Source organism: Colias croceus, chromosome 2 (assembly GCF_905220415.1).
Source record: "Colias croceus chromosome 2, ilColCroc2.1".
NCBI classification, from domain to species: Eukaryota; Metazoa; Arthropoda; class Insecta; order Lepidoptera; family Pieridae; genus Colias; species Colias croceus.
This window is the reverse complement of record NC_059538.1, coordinates 11,175,280-11,196,063: the sequence shown is the minus strand read 5'-3', so window position 1 is coordinate 11,196,063 and position 20,784 is coordinate 11,175,280. Positions and strand designations below refer to the sequence as shown.

The 20,784-nt window shown below is 33.5% G+C and overlaps 2 protein-coding genes across 2 annotated transcripts in view; both read left to right on the top strand.

The window, feature by feature from the left end:
* Nucleotides 1–20,784, top strand: part of LOC123703726 (glypican-4) — a 101,104-nt gene that overhangs the window by 37,379 nt on the left and 42,941 nt on the right. The gene's annotated exons all lie outside the window — the stretch shown is intronic.
* Nucleotides 15,829–17,882, top strand: LOC123703735. The gene is made up of 2 exons (XM_045651838.1): nt 15,829–16,347; nt 16,772–17,882. Exons 1-2 carry the CDS (start codon nt 15,894–15,896, stop codon nt 16,825–16,827), a joined length of 510 nt encoding a protein of 169 aa, XP_045507794.1. The 5' UTR covers nt 15,829–15,893; the 3' UTR covers nt 16,828–17,882.

Here is a 20,784-nt window from a genome sequence, read left to right as displayed (position 1 = left end):
TCTTCAGCTTCATAATATTAGTAGGTATAAGATCAAAAAATTAATTCATAATAACAAATAGATGAAGAGTTCCGGTAAAGTTTCTTTTCCCTGAAAATTAAAGAAAATTTTGTGGGTGCTTTCATGTATCATAATATAATCCCTTTCATCTATACTATGTAATACATAATATAAAGAGGAAAGGTTTGTAATTATGTATGTATGTATGGTTTTCACGCATAAACAACTGGACCGATTTCAAAAATTATTTCACCTTACCTTCATTAGAAAGCTGCATCTTCACTGAGCAACATAGGCTAGGTTTTATCCCGGAAATCCCACGGGAACGGGAACTATGCGGGTTTTTCTTTGAACACGCGGGCGAGGCCGCAGGCGGATAGCTAGTAATTAAATAAATACATCTACAAGCTTAGGAATGTGGACAATTCCTATCAGCGGCACATATGAATACTAACACAAATATTGTACTAGACACGAAATTTTCATAGTAAATACCGTGAAACGGAGTTTTCAAAGGCAGTGCTTAATAACCCGGCTTGCGAGTACATGCGCCGCTGTTTGCCAGACAATAGGAGATAAGATATAATGGTCCTTTATGGTGCAACCGTAACTTGGTGGCAATACCGACTGCGCAATGGGAGGTTAGGTTTTTGGATTGTGATAGTGATTATTGTAGTTCGGCTTGTAAGATTACTGGAAGAAATAAAATGTGTACATAGATACACATGTAAGGTACACATCTTAAAAATGTTAAAAACTACAGTGCCTACCCATACTTATCGTTCTTTGTGTCGTGTTTTTGATGGAAAGAGCAAGTATTGTTAGATGATCATACAAAATCTGTTTTTTTTTTTGTAAATTACGGTATATTATATAATAAATTGTTAAGTAGGTATCTGTAGGTATCTACTAGAATTTAGAAATGTTTAAATTGATCTAGGTAGTTACGGTAAAAAATGCAAAAACAATTTTCTATTGATAGTTTTAGATTCAGCACTTTCACACAATCAAAATATATTTTTTTTACATTAAACATTTGTCACGCATCATCGAATAGATAATTAATCATTAATGTTAGAATTGTTTTTGCTCGGTCGTTTACGCTTAACAACAAAAAGAACAATGGACAAAAGAAAATGGCGACAATATTTTTTGTAATCGATGTAAATACTTGTCACAGTGATTGAATAATTTATGTACGCAAGCAAGGAAAACCAAGATTTCGGTTAATCAGAAAAAAATATTCAAATTGATTTTTAGTTTTAATTTTATACAAGTTAAGATTCAGATTACTTTCAAACTGGGTTAAGTACCTACTATAATCAAATATACATAGTATAAAACAAAGTGTCTTTTTTACTATGTATTGATGTTTTTTTAATAGATAGTGATTCAAGAGTTTTAGTATATAATTTATTAGGTTTTAGACAAAGCGGGCGAAGCCGCGGGCGGTAAGCTAGTAGTATATAATATACCTATTGTATAAGTTGCCAAAATTCGGTGGATAAAGTATCTAATTTAAAACATACATTTAAACATACCTACTTATTTGTACTCACATTTAAAATACAATAAAATAAGATAATTTTATAGATAGTTCAGGTGTTATTCTGTTAGCAGCTGTCGACTGAAAATTTCAAGTACAGATGTAGATCCGCCATTCACGCACGGAATGCAACTTCTCCATTACCCGGGATTTTAATTTGCGACGCAAATGGAGGAATTGTCTCGTCGTGAATGGCCTTTTGTCTTCGTTATAACAATTATTAGTGCATATTGTTATTGCGATTAAAATGTCTATCTTGTGCTCTTTATTACCGTATTGTAGGGAATTAAGTGGTAAATTCTTGGTAAATTACTTATATATAAAAATTTAAAATGTTATGATGACTGACATTCAGCTGTTATTTTGTATCTATTTAAAGGTGTATAAGATATTTTTAATCTTCTCATAGCTACCGATATTATACATGTTTATGTGTATTTGGTTTGAATCCCAAATAAAAAGTATCGTATCCTAATTCCTATATAATTTTACATGCATAAGAAATCCACTATTCTGAAAGGATATTTACCCAAATCCCTTCGGATTTTCAGAGTTAACCACGTAAGTACAGACGTAAGACGACCTCTGTCTGTATCTAACCTAACTAAACTAGTATGATAAATCATAAAAACTAAGTATTTGTGTTTTCATATGTATGTTAGTAATATTTTCTCACAAAAACTTGCAGTACCTAGCACTGATTTCAAAAATTCTTTCACCAATCGAAAGCTGGGACGATCGGTTTAATATGATGAAATCAAAGTGCCAGTAATAACTTTATAGCCTTTTTAGAGTCATGAATCACTAAAAAAGTTGACAGATAATTAGTGCTGCTATACAAAAAAGTGTCCATAGACGTAAGGCATTAGTACTATAAAGTCAGATTAAAGTACAGAGGTACATACGTTGGGAGTGCGAAGGGTGCTTCTGTCCCCAGCTTCATCAGGATGTTGAGTACTTTGTGTAGACTGCTTTTAGGGTTGATGAGTTTGTAGTTCTTTGTGATTGGTATTCAATTGGAATGTAACGTTTTTTATTGTGGCGAAATATTGGGTCGGTAGTTGTTGGTATGATTTGTAGTTAGGTTATCGTTCTATTTCCTAATCAATCTTATAATCGTAAAATGAACCGTAAAAATTTGATGTTGCTCTTACTTGAACTTTCAATGCATTTTTGCATGAACAAAGTTATTAGTTATTACTGTGAAAGTTAAATAATATAATACAATATACTTCCTTATATCATTTCATATTTTCTAACTTTAAAGAAACTATATAAAATAGGAGAGTAGGTACAGACAATAACTAAATTAATATACTATGTCCCTACTAATTTATAGTGGCAAGTGACAACCCTGTATTCAAATCGACTTGCAAAGGGTAAGATTCAATAATACTTATGCATTTTCAATATGTCTGACAGCCCTATCTCTTTTTAGTGCTTACAATTAGTATTCTTTTAAAATTCTAATATGAAGGTGCTTTATTAATTATATTTTACACATATAGGTAGTTAAAGTACTGATGTAATTTAGGAAGAAGATATAGCATATATTATAACACTAAAATCACCTAAGTATTTAGCTCTTAAGAGACCCAGCTTAAATGTTGGGTACCTACAGGTTTAAAAACGCACTAAAATTAAACAAACCTACATTTATTTTTGTTTTAGACTTTATTTGTTAAAAAAAATAATGTTTAAAACAATTTTGGACACATATCCATATAATATACTTTAATATGACGTAGATAGATAGATAGAAAACACTTTATTGCACACAAAAACAAAATTTACAGAAACGATATTATTATAATAAATGTACAATTTGGCGGCCTTATCGCTTAAAAGCGATTTCTTCCAGGCAACCTTGGGATATAGGAAAAATAAATCAGTAAAAAGGTAGATAGTGCATAAATACATACATATACAAGGAACTGTAATTATACATAGATAGATAACTTAAGAATCAAATAATATTATACAAAAACAAAGGAGAAATGAGCAGTATAGGAATACAAATATTAGAAGAGAGGAAAATAAATTTACATAAATAGAATATAACTAAATCAGCAAAGAACATAGACAAACAGCATTAAAGAGATAGATAGTAGTTCTTAACAAGAGTTTTAAAACTATATAAAGATTGGGCTTGCCTGATCGTTGTCGGGAGAGAGTTCCACAATCTTACGGCTTGTACGGTAAAAGAGCAATCGTAGAATTTGGAAGTGTGAACAGGCATACGAAGCGTTAGATTGTTGGAGGAACGGAGATTGAGTTCATGAGAAGACCCCATAAACACAAATCTTTTTTTCAAGTAGGAAGGAGTTCTAGGATCAAAAAGGATGGAGTATAATAAGGAAAGGATATGCATATTCCGGCGAAGACGGATAGGAAGCCATCTGAGCTGTGAGCGGAAATCGGAGATATGGTCGAATTTACGTAAACCAAAGATAAATCTAATTGCAAAATTTTGAAGACGTTCCAACTTGTTAAGGTGCTCCTCAGTAAGGTCTAAATAGCTTGCATCAGCGTAGTCAAGGATAGAAAGAAGCAAAGACTGCGCGAGCAAAATTTTCGTGGGTTTTGGTAGAAAATTGCGCAGTCGTCTTAACATCGAACCAACCCCAAAGATCTTACGGCTTACCTGTTGTACGTGTTCTGTCCACGATAGAGTTTGGTCAAACCATATGCCGAGATTTTTAACCGTCGGACTGTAGTCAACATCAACACCATCGATAGTAATTGCAGGCAGGTCTTCAAAAGAAACTCTAGATATGAAGTGAGGACTGCCTATTACTATTACTTGCGTTTTCGTTGGGTTAATTTTAAGTCCATACTGATGAGCCCATGTCACAATAGCACGCAGATCTTTATTGATACACTCAACAGCTTGTTCAAGATGCTCAAGACTTGCATGGGTGTAAATTTGTAAATCGTCTGCGTATAGATGGTAGAGAGAAGATAATTTACAAGTTATTGAATTAATAAATACGCTAAAAAGGAGTGGTGACAACACGCCGCCTTGAGGTACGCCAGCAGTGATATCGCACCAAGTTGAAAAATTATTATCAACACGGATACACTGCCGGCGACCATGTAGATAACTACGAAACCAGTCGATCACTGCAGGAGATATATTAAGAGAACTCAGCAATGCCAACAATATATCGAAATCAACGGTGTTGAAAGCATTGGAAAAGTCTATAAGAGTAAGAATTGTTAGTTGTTTATTATCCATTGCCAGACGAATATCATCTGTAACCTTGACAAGCGCAGTGACCGTACTATGACCGGCTCTGAAACCGGATTGTAAAGGATCTAATAAGGAGTGTTTCGTTAGAAAAAGGCACAGCTGTTGCTGTACTAGTTTCTCGAGGATTTTTGAAAGGAAGGGCAGGATTGAAATGGGACGATAATCGGAAAAGCTGGAAGGGTTAATCTTTTTCGGGAGAGGAACTACATGAGCGTCCTTCCAACTATCGGGGAAGCTAGCGGTTGAAATGGAGAAATTGAGGATATGTGATATGATAGGAGTGACTATGTCAAGGATAGGTAGGATCATAGTACGGCCAATGCCATCACAGCCCAAAGCATTCGAAGCAATGGACAATATGTTCTTTTTAATATCACTGTCAGTGAACGATGAGAAATTGAACGGAGGAAAACTAGGGGTCGGCAAAGATAAAAGAAAGTTAATAGTATCAAACTTAGTGTTGCTATCTAGAGGAGCAACCGAAGAAGTAAAGTGTTTATTTAATTGGTTCAGGTTGGTATTGAGAGGAATATTAGTATTAGATTTGCCAACTCCAAGGGATTTAAGAAATTTCCAGGTACTACTTGTGTTGCCGTTCTCAACAGATTTATGGAAGTGGCGTCGTTGCGCGTCTCTACACATCGTATTGCAGCGATTACGAAGAGTTTTATATTTCTCCCGGTTGAAGTCTGAGTTGTTCTGCTTGAACCTTGATTTAGCTAAATTCTTCTTGTGAACAAGCGATTTCAGCTCATCAGTAAGCCAAGGAGCCGGGGCATGTTTCATTTTAATAGCTCTAATGGGTGCATGGACGTCGTACAATTTTACAATAATAGTGTTGAAGACATCAACTTTAGTTGTCACTGTGTCGGCAGAGAAAACGGGAGACCAATCTATTTTTTGTGCATCTTCACATAGACGTTCTAAGTTCATATCACGAAAATTACGCTGTAGCAGAACCTTGTGCTTCTTTTTAGGAGGACGTAGGAGGTATGACAGGAAGATTAGGTCATGAAAGGAAAAGGCGTCGGCGGAACATTGCCCGTGTTTCGAAACATGGCTAGTGGAAGAGACAATAATTAAATCTAGGAAAGAAGGATTACAGCCAGGAGCAGAGTGGGTAGGATTAAGAGGAAGTATGTTTAAATCACAAGAGGAAACAACAGAGGAAAGTTTATGACTACGGGCATCATTTTTCAAGAGACAAGTATTGAAATCACCCATAATCAGTACGTGTTCATAGAGAGGGCGTAGGTTTTCAAGGATAGTTTCAAAGTTATGGAAATAATTGACAAGGAGAGAGGGAACATAGAAAACACCTAAAAGGATTTTTTTACTCGAAATATTTAATTCCAATAGGATATACTCGGCCGCATCATCTGGCGGTGGCTGAGGAGAAGTGCTGACGATAGAAAACGGTATGTCGTTGCGTAAGTAAATAGCAACTCCACCCCCTCCACGGCCGGTGCGGTCGTTACGTATCAAATTAAAACCAGGAAGGGAATAGGCAACGGAAGAAAGGCAGGGTTTAAGCCATGTTTCAGAAATAAGAAGGGCATGGATGGGAGCATTGGAAAAAGATGCAAGCAAATCATTGAAGTGGGCCGGAATACTTTGCGCATTTATATGGATAAGATTAAGGTTGTTAGGAACATTGGAAAAAGTGGAAGCAAGCGTTTTGTCGAGTGGTAAATACTCTGTGCTATGGAAACTATCATTGAAGCTGTTATTTGAGCTGGATAAAGTATGATAGGAATCACTGCAATCTGTATCATTTAATAGAGCAATATTTGTAAATTATATTTAAGTAAGTATAATAAATAAATATATGTATAATATACAGAAAGAGAAAAATATAAAAGTAAATTTGAATAAAGAGAAAATAAAATATAAATATGAAATTTTCCTATACCCGCCAGCAGCATTTGAAAGTAATACATACTTAAATCACATAAAACATATTAATGGAACGTTAAAAAAAATAAAAAAATAATAATAATTCACAAATGGCAACAATAATTGAGTTGACAACTACTAACATCTAGTCTATATCTGACAGGTGACAGCTGACAATCACAACAATGAAATGACAATTGACATATTTTGACAAGTTAGTTTGAAATATGAGAGATACAAAAGTAAACATGAAAGTAATTGCATAATAAGTAAAGAGGGTAAAAAGCTAAGAGGTAAAATACCACAGATAAAATAATTATGAAGTGAACGAAATAAACAGATCATGAACAAAAGAAGCAAGAGTGAAATTAAAAAGAAATATAATAAGTACCTAATGGGTGGTATAACCTCATAGATTTGAAATTTACTTTTACTTTTTAGGACGCCTCGTTCGAGAGCCGGTTGTCCCCTTGGTATCTTTAGTGTTGTTGGATGTAGCAGCAGATAGCTCAGTGCTATCACAAGCGATAAGATCAAGGTCCTCGGATGAAACAACTCTGTGGCGAACTCCATCAGAGGTCCGGATGATAATACTCCCCTCAAGCGTCCAACACCTTGGAATACCAAACTTCTTGCGTGCAGCCATAAAAGTGTCATGCCTGGCTTTTGTGAGATACTCAGAGATGGTAATACCCGTGTTCTTGAAGCAAGTTTTAGAGAACCAAACATGATCCCTCATTGGCAGACTTTTAAATTTGACCACAATAGGCCGGCACAATAGGCCGTATTGAGTTTCCCCTTCAGAACAAAATCATTGCACGCATTCAGGCAAACGTCCTTCCGTCACCTTTGAGCTTGAAGCTATTGTGTTGGCGAGACGTAACATTTACAATAAAAACTTGCTGCAATAGTGTTGAATAAAGTTGAATAAAGTAGTGTGTGGTAGCAACACTACAATAATATGTAATAGGAGAGGTTGTGTAGCTAGCGCATTAGATTCTAAAGATGCTATTCACGCATGGATTTTAAGTCACTGTTTAAATTTTAAAATAATCTTTGGTCTAATGTTTTGTATTTGTAGAAGAGAACACATATCTTTCCAAATTATAATCAATATTCTTTAAAGTTTATAACATTTTGTATTATTCATCAACACTTAAGTACTAAAACATCAAGGTTTAATCTTAGTAAACCTACATCTAGTGACTAGTCCTTCCATACCATGGAACATCGTTAATTGGTTCTACCGTTCATAAAATAATACACATTTACCCTTCAGCCCTAAACCAGAATCGTTCAAGAAGCTCACCCTTTGTCGGACATCTATTTGTGGTAGGATATTGACCGCTATAGCGGCGCTAATGTTTACCTGACAACTAAAGATAGATGTGTTCGAATTTTATAGCTGGCAATACTGGTCGATAATTGAATCTATCCGGACTCTGGTCAAATAGTCAATTGAAATGAGGATTGAATAAAATTGGAAACAATTAAAATTCATATAAAAATTGTAAAGATAAACAATTTTTTTTTGAAAAAAATTGACGATTAATTAATGTTTTATGAATATTGTTTTGAATGAATTAAATAAACAATCGTTACAATTTGCATGAAAAATAAGACGTAAAACTCTTACTCTTCTAAAAATGTATTTACTCAATAAGTATAAAGGAAGAAAACGCTACACAATTATAAAGATCTTTATTAGCTATGACGCATATTCCTTTTCCAATATCTCTTTGGCAAAACCCCTCGCTATTCTAAGAATAAGTTTATTTTTCACACTATCGCAACGTTATCACAAAATTCAGAGGTACTTTGTAGTAAACAAGAAATATAAAACACGACAAACACTTTTATTTTCATTATAACTTAGGTAAAACAAGTTTAAACTTAAAAAAATAATAACATAATAACACACATCAATTGTTTGTCAACCGCCATTTTCCTTTCATTAAAAATACCTATATTTGTAAGAATGATTCAGAGATCAAAAAATAGCATGTGTGTCGAGCTCACGTGTCAGAAGTGAAACTCTTTTATCATGATTCAAGGATACCAAAATCATCGCCTTACTCCATGACGTGACGGTATTGCCATGACACTACCTTAAAATTTTACTCTCAACTCACCTAAAGAAGTTTTGCTTCAAAACGTGAGCATTATTATTCGTATTTGCATACAAATATGTGTAATAATAATATAAATTCTTATAAAAACGCTATTTATATTGCACACATGGCAACTTCTTCAGAAACTACTATACACTATAACAATAGAATAAATAACAATTAATTCCACATTACCGTAGAATCAAGATGATCACAAAAGCTCTGTGGTTTAAAATAACATTTCTATACGTGGACGCTCAAATTACGAAGCAATGGACTAATAAACACTGTTTCTATTCAATTCTGTTCAATTCATAAATAAATAAATTCTGGGACAAGGGTCCCTTCCTGTTTGAACAAATACTTGTAACTTTCGCACCGCCCGCGCCATGCGGTCCTACGCATTGTTAAAACGTTATTTTAAAAATGTATAGATTTAGAAATGTTGAACGTTGATACAGTGTTCTAATGTGTAACTATCATTATAAAGGCTGTAGAACTAATAAATGATCAAATACTCAACAAGCAATTATTCTGAAGATTTTTTAGCGTAAGTGCTCAAAAAGGAAACTTCGTTGAAGCATCTCTAGTAAAAGACTGAACGCATCCGTGTGTTGAAGTGCGATCACCAAGCGATCACAGATAATTTTTTCACTATTCCATAGTTAACATTCCTCTATAAAGCTCTTTGAAATTGCAATGTGCACACAAGTTTACAAAACGTAATTCTCTTTTTAAAATTCTGTCATGTATTTTTTTATTCGCTCTTGACTTGTTTTTTTAATTCAACAAGGATTAAGGCTCAGTCCTTCACAGATAAATAATTGTGCTATTTAATCTGCGAGCATTGTAAACGATACAAAGCTGAGATTTTACGCTTCAATTGATTAGGAGTTTATAAAGGCATCATAATCTGTTTGAATACCTCAAGATCTTTATATTGATAATGCACTGGAATTCTATTATCATCAGAAAGTTTACTTGATAATGATGATGGATTTTATCTATCAAAAATACACATAGAAATTGTAAATAAGAACACTACCTATATCTTATTAATGTATTTTTGTTCAAGTGTTGTTTTTTTTATATTTTCAGGTACTAATGAGAGTTTGTTTCACACACATCAAAAATGCTGACCTGAGTGAGTAGGTATATGGTGGATAAAAAAATCGGCAATATTTTACTCGCATTGACGTGAGAATACAATCTCCTTACACATGAGACAAGAAGAACATATTTTCGTTCATTTATTTAATTGATTTTGATTTAATATCTCATAAATTAATAAATAATTAATCTTTGTAACTACACTAACCATACAAATACAGTCCACACTCCACATGCAGAAAGGCAGAATTAATAACATTAAATATTAAATACTCCACTTTGAACAATACGCAGATATTGTTTCAGTCTTTTGTCATCAGAAATCAATACCATTGATATCACCGTTTCAATGTTGCAGTCAAAATATTTCCCATTTCGTTATGATTATGAATGATCGTACAAATGATATTTCTGTGTGTTTGTTTACATGAAATAATGAAACGCGTGTGTTTACTATACGATGGTATTATAGGGCTGTGTATACGCAGTTTCAACTTATTTTATATTTATGTAATAGTTCGACGTGTTTGAAGAAACATTTAAGTTTTTTTAGGACTAGCTTTCCACCCGCTGCTTCGCCCGCGTTTTCAAAGAAAAACCCGCATAGTTCCCGTCCCCGTAGGATTTCCGGGATAAAACCTCCTACGTGTTAATCCAAGTTACCCTCTATATGTTTGCTAAATTTCATTGTAATTGGTTCAGTAGTACTTGCGTGAAAGGGTAACAAATATATAACATACACATTCACAAAGATACATCCTCACAAACTTTCGCATTTATAATATTAGTAGGAAGGAAGTAGGATTTTTATGACTATTTAAAACAAAGGATATTTTTAAACAACATGTAGTTATAATACGTCTATTCTCATACGATTTTTAAGCTACCGTTCGCGTTGTAGTCGTATCAATGACGCAAATGATAACATACCTATATATAAATATTAACATCATTTTAAAATAATCTTATCTTGAGATATTTTTAAAAACGATTACATAGACATGATTAACACATGTAGGTGTGTCCTATATTTTGTAAATATAAAGTAAAATCACAAGGTATTTTCCATTTTTTAACCGACTTCAAGACAAGGTGATGGTTATCAATTCAATTGTATTTTGTTTTCTTTGTTACGTTGAACTTCCGACTTGAAAAGCTAGTTTCTTCCGCGTTCTGCTAGTTCTCACAATTTGAAGTTTGGTTTTTTTTTCGTAAGAATCATTTTGCTACAATCAAAACTATCAAGTGGCAACCCTACCCTCGCCCTTGTAATGTAAACACCAATGCTGATGGAGACGAAGCAGCTTTCTCTAATGGAACATTACTTATTATCGAAAGGGATATTTATTTATAATCCGCCAATAATAGACGGGTTGACTGGTAAATGGATTTTTAATACGTCATTATAGTACGCGAGAGTACGCGTTAATTTTTAAGATTAATGATTATAGTGTTGCCAGATAATTCGTTGTTTATGAATATGGAAGAAAGGCGCGAAAATATAATGCGTGCTAGGAAATTATCGCGTAGGATCTCTGCAAACAGTAGTCCCGGTCGCATAGATTGTCAAATGTTCACAATTAATTATTTTATAAATAATAATTATACTACAACAAATTTTACGAATAACATGTAAAACTACACTCAAGTTGTCAATTTGATAATAGATAAAAACAAAAATAAGAACCACTGAAAGAAAATTGTCACATACAGTCACAATTTATTCATTTTTAAATTGTATTACAACTAACAAATATTCAAGTCGCAATCAACTTTTCATCATATCATTGATTGATCCCAGTGACTAAAGGTTATTCTATAGATTCTATGACACACTTACCTTTGTATAAACCTCTTGAAACACTCCACCTATATAGCTTCAAAGCTTTGAGCCGTTTAACCTAGAATTAAAATGTAGCTGCATTTTAATAAAATTCAGTTTCGTGCACTAAAACGATATCCGAATTTTATTTATATTAAAGCATTTTGGCTATGGAAAGAGGTTTAAATGTATTATCGGTATGACATTGGTTTTTATGGATATTCATCCTACTAATATTATGTTATTATCCATACTAATATTATAAATGCGAAAGTAACTCTGTCTGTCTGTCTGTCTGTTACTCAATCACGCCTAAACTACTGAACCAATTTGCATGAAATTTGGTATGGAGATATTTTGATACCCGAGAAAGGACATAGGCTACCTTTTATTGCGAAATATGTACCACGGGCGAAGCCGGGGCGGACCACTAGTGTATTATAAATGCGAAAGTTTGTGAGGATGTGTGTGTGTGTTTATGTTTGTTACTCTTTCACGCAAATACTACTGAACCGATTACAATGAAATTTAGCACACATATAGAGGGTAACTTGGATTAACACGAAGGATAGGTTTCTTCCCGGAAATCCCATGGGTACGGGAACTATGCGGGTTTTTCTTTAAAAACGCGGGCGAAGCCGCGGGTGGAAAGCTAGTTACTTTATAATATGGAGAAACTGTATACTTACGTTGGTACATTTTATATGATTTGCAAAGAGTAGTTTATTTCAGTCATTCTTGCCAGCTCTTCTTTGTTACTGCTTTACTGTTTTTTTAAGTAAATTGAGTTATTACTGGTTTACTCAATAAAAGAAGCCATAGACATATTATATTATATGTATAATCAAAACTTAGGTGTAATCTTAAAGAATTATTAATTTTTCATGGTACAGAACGCTGTCTGTTATGAAAATCGATCATGAAACAGATGTGAAGCATATTTGACTCATATCTTAAAAGGGTCAAAGGTCTCACTTATACCTACGTATTTAAATGTCCAATAGCAAATTTAATGAGAAATCTTTGAATTGTAATAACTTCTCTATTACCTAATATTGAAATTGGAAACTTTAATAACTTATGGAAGTTATTGGCTTGAATTTTGATGATACTTGCCGATGTCCTATTTCTAGAAAATTCTTAATCAACATGCAATTTTCAGCAGATCTATTGTACAGTGTACTCTAGTTGGTACAGTCTGCATAATATAAAGGGATTAACTATAAAGCTTCTAAGTTACTTGATATTATAAAACGTTTATATTTCCGTCCGTTTCTATATTAAACGTAAATAAAACATGAACACTATAAAAATAACTAGTAATTAGGTACTAATCTGTTCAGTGACTTATGTTGACCTTACTTGTATATTTTTACGTAGGTACCACGTACCTATACATATGTGGTATACATATGTATGTACGTATATCAACTATCAAGTATTTTAAATGTTTAACATATCAAGTTAATTGGTCTTATGTTCAAAATATCGTTTAATAACTCAGCCCCCGGAATCACAGACACAATAGAAAATCTATTGTGTCGTGGTTCGATCGGGCTGCTCGGGGCTCAATGGGTTAAGGCACTATCATCATCTTTTGTCATAATTAATTTGACATCGAAGGGTTCAGAGGGGTAATCTAAACTTCAATATAACTTCGGTAACAATTTCAATAGTCCTGGAATAAAGGGGGCAAGATTAAAAGTTTCACAATTATAAGTGACAAGAATTGCTTCCGAATATCTCGCGTCACCTAGATTCCGAAAGTTCGATTTTGTGAATATTTTAACAAGATTCCTTATTGGCTTTCAGTAAAAGGATTAGTTTTTGCACGTGCAAACTCTATACTTAACTCTATATAGTCTATATTTTTTTTAGATTCATTATTGGTTTGTCTGTCATTGTCTATGACTATGATTGTTCTAGAAACTTTTGAAATTGGAATTAAAAAAAAAAAATCGAAACATGTACCTAATTTTTTTTATTTCCGTCAAAGTTCAAACACATTTGCGTTTTTGTTTCGATGCCAAGTCAAAGAAAAGGCGTAAACTAGTATATTATGTTATAGTAAATCAAAGGCACGTGGCGTAGCGCCCATATTTAGAAAGCTAATGATCTGTTGAAGTGACTTCCGCCTGTTAAACGTCAATTAACTTATTGAACTGTACGGGTTAGCGGCCGATTGAGTTTACCTACTACTTAGATGTGTTAGATCCGAAATAACCTAATGTGTGAGTAAATTTCATACTAATTTATTATATCCTAGCTGTTCCCTGCGGTTTCACCCGCATTGCTCCGCTCCTGTTGGTCTTAGCGTGATGATATAATATAGCCTTTAGCCTTCCTCGATAAATGGGCTATCTAACACCGTAATATTTTTTCAAATCGGACCAGTAGTTCCTTAGATTAGCGCGTTCAAACAAACAAACTCTTCAGCTTTATAATATGAGTATATATTTACATTATATACCTAATATATTTATCTACAGTAGAGCAGATTGTATGATGACCTTCGATAAATTGGATGATATTATGCAAGTTGTCTATTCACTTATTTATAGTGACATAATATGGTACCTATAATCTACATGATATAAAAGTAAAGATTAGAATTAAATAAATCTATAATATAAAAATGAATCGCAAAATGTGTTGGTAAGCGCATAACTCGAGAACAACTGAACCGATTTCGTTAATTCTTTTTTTATTACATTTCTTGAAGTACGAGGATGGTTCTTATGGAGAGAAAACGTAAAAATGTACCACGAGCGAAGCCGGGGCGGACCGCTAGTTATTCATAAAAGATTCTGTTTAAAGATTATTTAAATAAAAAAAAAATCTGCACAACATATAAGTTAAATGACTTTATTTTTCACAAACACATTTTCATGGCGGTTCCAAATATCCTTTTTAAAGCGTTTAAACTGCAACTACGACTACGTTACACCTTTTACCATGGAGCCTGTACTTGTTACAAACGTTACACAGCCAAATTGCGGCCTGAAAACACGAAAAAAGTTCAAAAAACAACTTCTCTTGTTCACCATCCTCTTGTTTTGTACAATACAGTGAGCGAAAATTACAAAGCCTCGAAGTGCATTTAACTTTAACAATGGTCGATAAAATTTCTAGTGAATGTGGAGTTACTGAGCTTCTAGGAAAAATATCTATATCTTAGAGGTTAGACTAGCTTTCCACCCGCTTCGCCCGCGTTTTCAAAGAGAAACCCGAATAGTTCTCGTTCCCGTGATATTTCCGGGATAAAACCTATCCTATGTGGTAATCTAAGTTACCTACTCTCTATCTGTGTGCTATTTTATTGTAATCGGTTCAGTAGTATTTGCGTGAAAGATTAACAAACATACATACCCACACATACATCCATCCTCACAAACTTTCGCATTTATAATATGAGTAGTATAGGATAGGCCTTACAGGTATCTTTATTTACCTATAGGTAATAGCGACAGTTTATTAGTGAAGGGAATTTATGTACCGTTGTGCGTGTATCGATAAATGTCATGTGAAAAACCATGAATGCAATGCTTTATTTGCACAGTGTACAACATAAGGTACGGATAGCAAATAAATATTACATTAAAGTCGATGTTTTAATGTTGTAGTATGATAGTGTATAAAGATACCTAAACCAAATGTTTACCTCTTTAAAGTAACGTTTATAAATAACTCAAGTGAATGAAAATAATAATTATATGTGGGAATAGGATAAATAATTAAGATTGTATTTCATAACTACTTTTATTTTTAGTCTGTGCTTTTCTATTATTTAATCTGTGGATATGTTATCTGTAGACTGTAAAACGATCTATGTTGTCTATGACTTGACTTTGTGTTTTTTGGTACGATGTAATGGAGGATTGTTGGAATGTATTTTTGATATGTAACCGGTGTCTGGGAAATAAATCGATTGGGCGAATTTGGCTTTTCATTTACACCATCCCCACATAATTTGGGGGCTCGTCCGGGATACGGGATGGTGGAATAAAGAAAAAACAGACGAAGACTATGATGCCGGTGATTTAACCTGATTAAGAATAATTTACGAATTACGAACGAAGACTAAGATTTAAAGAAGCTTATGATTAAACGATTACGACTTGAAGACTATAAAACTTTTTATTTACATTATTCAACATGCCGCCGAAACGAGTAAAAGATGATGATGATTGTGGTGAACCATCGCCGCGTATTTCCTTCAATGACTTAGAGAAATCAATGACGCCATTTTCGGGTGATGATGCCTATGGCATCGAAACATTCGTAAAAGATTTTGAAGATATTTCCTCTTTAATGCAATGGGGCGAAATAGAAAAACTCATATTTTCGAAGCGGCTTCTCGCGGGAACCGCCAAGCTATTTTTACGTTCACTAAGTGGGACCACCACGTGGGATACACTTAAGTCTGAGCTCCGTGAGGAATTTGGTAAGAAGTTGAACAGTGCAACTGTTCACAAGAGACTTTCAACTCGCCGGATGAAGATGAATGAGACTCATCAGCAATATTTTTTACATATAAAGGAACTTGCAGTACTTGGGAATGTTGAAGATGAAGCCCTGATGGAATATGTCATCGACGGTATTAAAGACAGTGAGTCCAACAAAAATATTTTATATGGCGCTTGTAACATTAAAGAATTCAGAAAGAAATTAGACATTTATTCAGAAATTAAGAAAAAATCATATTCACCTAATAAGATTCAAAGTAATTCAGTATCAAAGTCCATTGGCATGAAAATTCAAAAAACACTACGAGTAAAGAGATGTTTCAATTGTGGAGATTTAGATCATGAGTCGCCTAATTGTACTAAAGGCATTAAATGTTTTAAATGCAACTTGTTTGGCCATAAATCAACTGAATGTTCTAAAAGTATAAAAAAGAGTTTGGAAATTATGTCAACTAAAAATAATATTGATGTGAGACCTTTCAAGAAGCTGAAAATAAATAATATTGATGTAGAAGCCCTGATTGATACCGGAAGCGATGCTAATTTAATAATTATGTCTTATTTTAGGAAGATTCAAGGTGAAAAATTGTTATCTTATAGTTCAGGAACAACAGAAACTTTAACTGGAATAGCTGAAAAGGAAATTTATACAAAAGGATCTTTCACAGCAAAAATTGAAATTGATGATTGTTATTTTGAAACTTTATTTTATGTTGTTGATGATGGCGCTATCCCTGTCAACATTATATTAGGAAATCCTGTACTGAAAGAAGTAGAAATCAATTTTAAATCTGGAACTATCACTGCAACAAGAATATTACACCTTACAATGCTAGAGAATGAAAATGAAGATATCACAAATATTGAAAACAAAGAATATAAGAATAAAATACAGAATATTATAAAAGAATATAACCCCAAAAGATGTACTAAAGAATCAAATGTAAAACTTAAAATATTATTAACCGATGATGTACCAGTTTATCAGAATCCACGACGATTGTCACCTTTGGAGCTTAACATTGTTGACAAACAGATTAAAGAATGGCTTGATGAAGGAATAATAAAAACAAGTAAGTCTGATTATGCTAGTCCAATTGTGCTTGCAAAAAAGAAGAATGGAATGTTATGGAAGATTAAGGATGGAAATAAATTAATGGTTGTACCTAAGAAAATGCAAAATGAAATTATAAGAAAACATCATGAAAACGGACATTTTGGTTGTGTTAAGACTGAGGAATTAATAAATAGAAATTATTATATGGAGAATTTAAAAGAAAAGATTAAAACAAACATTGATAATTGCGTGGAATGTATACTTAATTCAAATAAAAGAGGAAAGAAGGAAGGATTTCTACATGTAATAGATAAAGGTGATTTACCATTGTCTACTTACCATATTGATCATCTACGACTGTTGACTCATCTGGGACAGATGATTCTGCAGGATGACCGTGTGGGAATAGGATAAATAATTAAGATTGTATTTCATAACTACTTTTATTTTTAGTCTGTGCTTTTCTATTATTTAATCTGTGGATATGTTATCTGTAGACTGTAAAACGATCTATGTTGTCTATGACTTGACTTTGTGTTTTTTGGTACGATGTAATGGAGGATTGTTGGAATGTATTTTTGATATGTAACCGGTGTCTGGGAAATAAATCGATTGGGCGAATTTGGCTTTTCATTTACACCATCCCCACATATATGACTGATAAAAATGTTACGTCAATTTTAATTATTTTAACTCATCAATTATGCAACAATCGGTTTAAGATAAACAGCGTAGCAACATTATATGACAATATCAAATACATTGTTATTAACAGATTGCGCGTGATAAATACTTTAATTATTATTTGTAATTGCCAACCCTAACTAAGGTGTCAAACTACATGGGAACAGTACAAGGAAACGCATTAAAAGCCCACACTGAACAGTTGCGCCTTTGAAAGTTCTGCAACGAATCGAGCATTGCGAATGTAATGCAGTCCATTAACTGTCGCTATCAGGGGTTCAGAGGCTAGCAGTAAATCAACCGTCAATGTACTGATAACAAGCAATTGCTCCCGTTCTGTGACAACATTGAATTGGGACAAACAAGTGAATCGGCTATTTTCATTCATCTTCGTTTGGTGGATTGCTTTTTTGTACTTAATACGTCAAAACTTGTAGGTACATAATACGTCAATTTATAATATTGTTTGAAATGCAAATTAAATCTTCATAAAAAAAAGGCTTCATTTTATTTTATTTTACTCTTTCATTTATTGTACTTGTATTGTCTTGTTTCATGTTGTGTTGCTTTAATTTTAATTATTGTATTCTGTGTCAATTGTGTTTGTTATTATTGTGGAGTCAAATAAATGATTTCTTTTCTTTCTTTCTTTCTTTCAATTATTAATGAACTTCTTTTAAACGCTTTCAACTGATCATTTTATATCTTGGTATCTCGAGACCGCGATCTTTATTTATGTTCGCACACACTGTTAAAAATTAGGTCTCAAATCCATAAAAGACTAATTTCAAAATACAATCCATTGAAATCACGTTTCAAATAGATAATATGAAATACTGCTTCAATTGTACCCTTCATATGTTACGTGTCGAAGAATGAAAGCCCTTTCGAAACAAAGATATTTGGGAATGCATTCCAGTTTTGATATTAAAATATGTAATGATTTACATTACACTATTGAATACAGAGGCGTCGCTACTGAATAACAATGCACTCTTCAAAACATTCTACATCGGAGAATTTTGTATACGTGACAGTTTTTTTAATCTGTCCCGACGTTTTCTGGCGGGAGTTTTTATAGTCTGTGGCCTCTCGGCGCGTTCACACCGCGACATGGAGATATTTTTCGTGATGGTTACCCTGATTGTTCGGATAAGTGTCGCGTGGAGATTTTTTATCTCGGTTTAACTATCTGTGAAATGGTGGTAACGTGTTAGACCCTTTGAGAAGCTGAGTGTCGACCCGTTTCCGCCAAGACGTGTCAATGCACTTGTGAATGTAGTAATTTTGTTACAAGTGTGTTATAGGTTAACACATAATATGATGTTTGCTAATTGCTAGGTGTTGCAATGAAATGGTCAAATAATTATTTACCTTCAAATCTACATGCATTAAAATTTCGTATACATAGGAAGGACAGATAAATCAAGGCCATTTTTAAAGCTTCTGTTAACTCTATAATCGCAATGTAAAGTAAGACTATACAACAACAGAATTATTTACATTGCAACTCCTATCATAATATTGCCAACGTATTTCTATGCCTATCTAACATTATACATTCAACGAATAAAGTTAATTTGAATATCTACATCACGTCTGTAATCTAAAACCAATAACCTTTCTACACCGAACTGCATACATCTATACTATACTCCCCACATAATATAATATTATAATGCAGTATGTTCACTGTCGATTCGCGTCAGTCGAGTGGCGTGCGCATATCGTTCCTTATCAATCAGCCACTTCACGGCGTTAAACGCTTCCCAGTATGCACGTATTGACTATTGAGGGCTGTTGGCAATTGTTTAGAATTTAAATGGATTTGATTGTTTAATTCTTTTCAGCCAGGTTTGTGAAATAGGATATTGAACCTGTTGTTAACATACGTCAGTTTTCTAAAAAATACTAATGTATAAGAAGATAGCGATAGATTAGACCATAAAACTTATTAACAAATAATAGCTGACTTTTACTCTATTTATTTGTAAAATCTACGAAAATCTTTGTAAAAACTCTTAATCAAAACTATCATTATACAACCCTTTATATCTATAATTAAATAAAGATTTTCCTCATAAGCAGTTGTATAAACATGTTCCAATTATTATTAAGCATTAAATCAATACCTAACTGACTAACTGTACACTAAAGCGCAAGCAGCGATCGATCTCAGTGTTCGCATTTTTTCTCTCAATATGGGCAATTTTGGTGGAATGCGCGGCCGCTCCGAACGTCTAATTATAATGGAATCCCACCATCCTTTATTTATCCGCGACCAGTTTTTTGCAAAGTAAAAAAGGATTTGCACATGAAAAAAGTCCTTTGTAACGTTAACTTAATGGGGAGTGCAGTTTTTGGCGGGCTTCTACTTTTTTAAGACACGCGTTTTTTGAACGTTGATGTGTTTATAAGATCTTTTGTTATACTAATGCATTGGACTAAGAGATTGACGAACTAATATCATTAACTAGGTATGTTTATCTATACTAATATAATAAAACTGAAGTTTTTTTTCTTTGAACGCTCTAATTTCAGGAACTACTGGTCCGATTTGCAAAATTCGGTGTTAGATAGCCCATTTATCGAGGAAGGCTATAGGTATATCGTTACGCTAAGACCAACAGGAGCGGCACCATGCGGGTGAAACCGCGAAGCGCAGCTAGCATGCATATAGCATGAAATGATGAATTAATTTCCAATTTTATGGAGCTAATATTAGAAATGGCAACACAGCAGTAAAGTCTCACCGCAGATTTTATATTTATACCGTTCGTCCTACCATAGACACATCCGATCATAAAATGCGTCCGCCTTTACTCTTTACTTTCCCGTA

Bases quoted from the DNA above. Each gene is read 5' to 3' on its own strand.
- LOC123703735 (XM_045651838.1), top strand. From the start codon at position 15,894: ATGCCGCCGAAACGAGTAAAAGATGATGATGATTGTGGTGAACCATCG. The intron at 16,348-16,771 runs GTGAGTCCAACA...GTCTTATTTTAG, and splicing joins CATCGACGGTATTAAAGACA to GAAGATTCAAGGTGAAAAAT.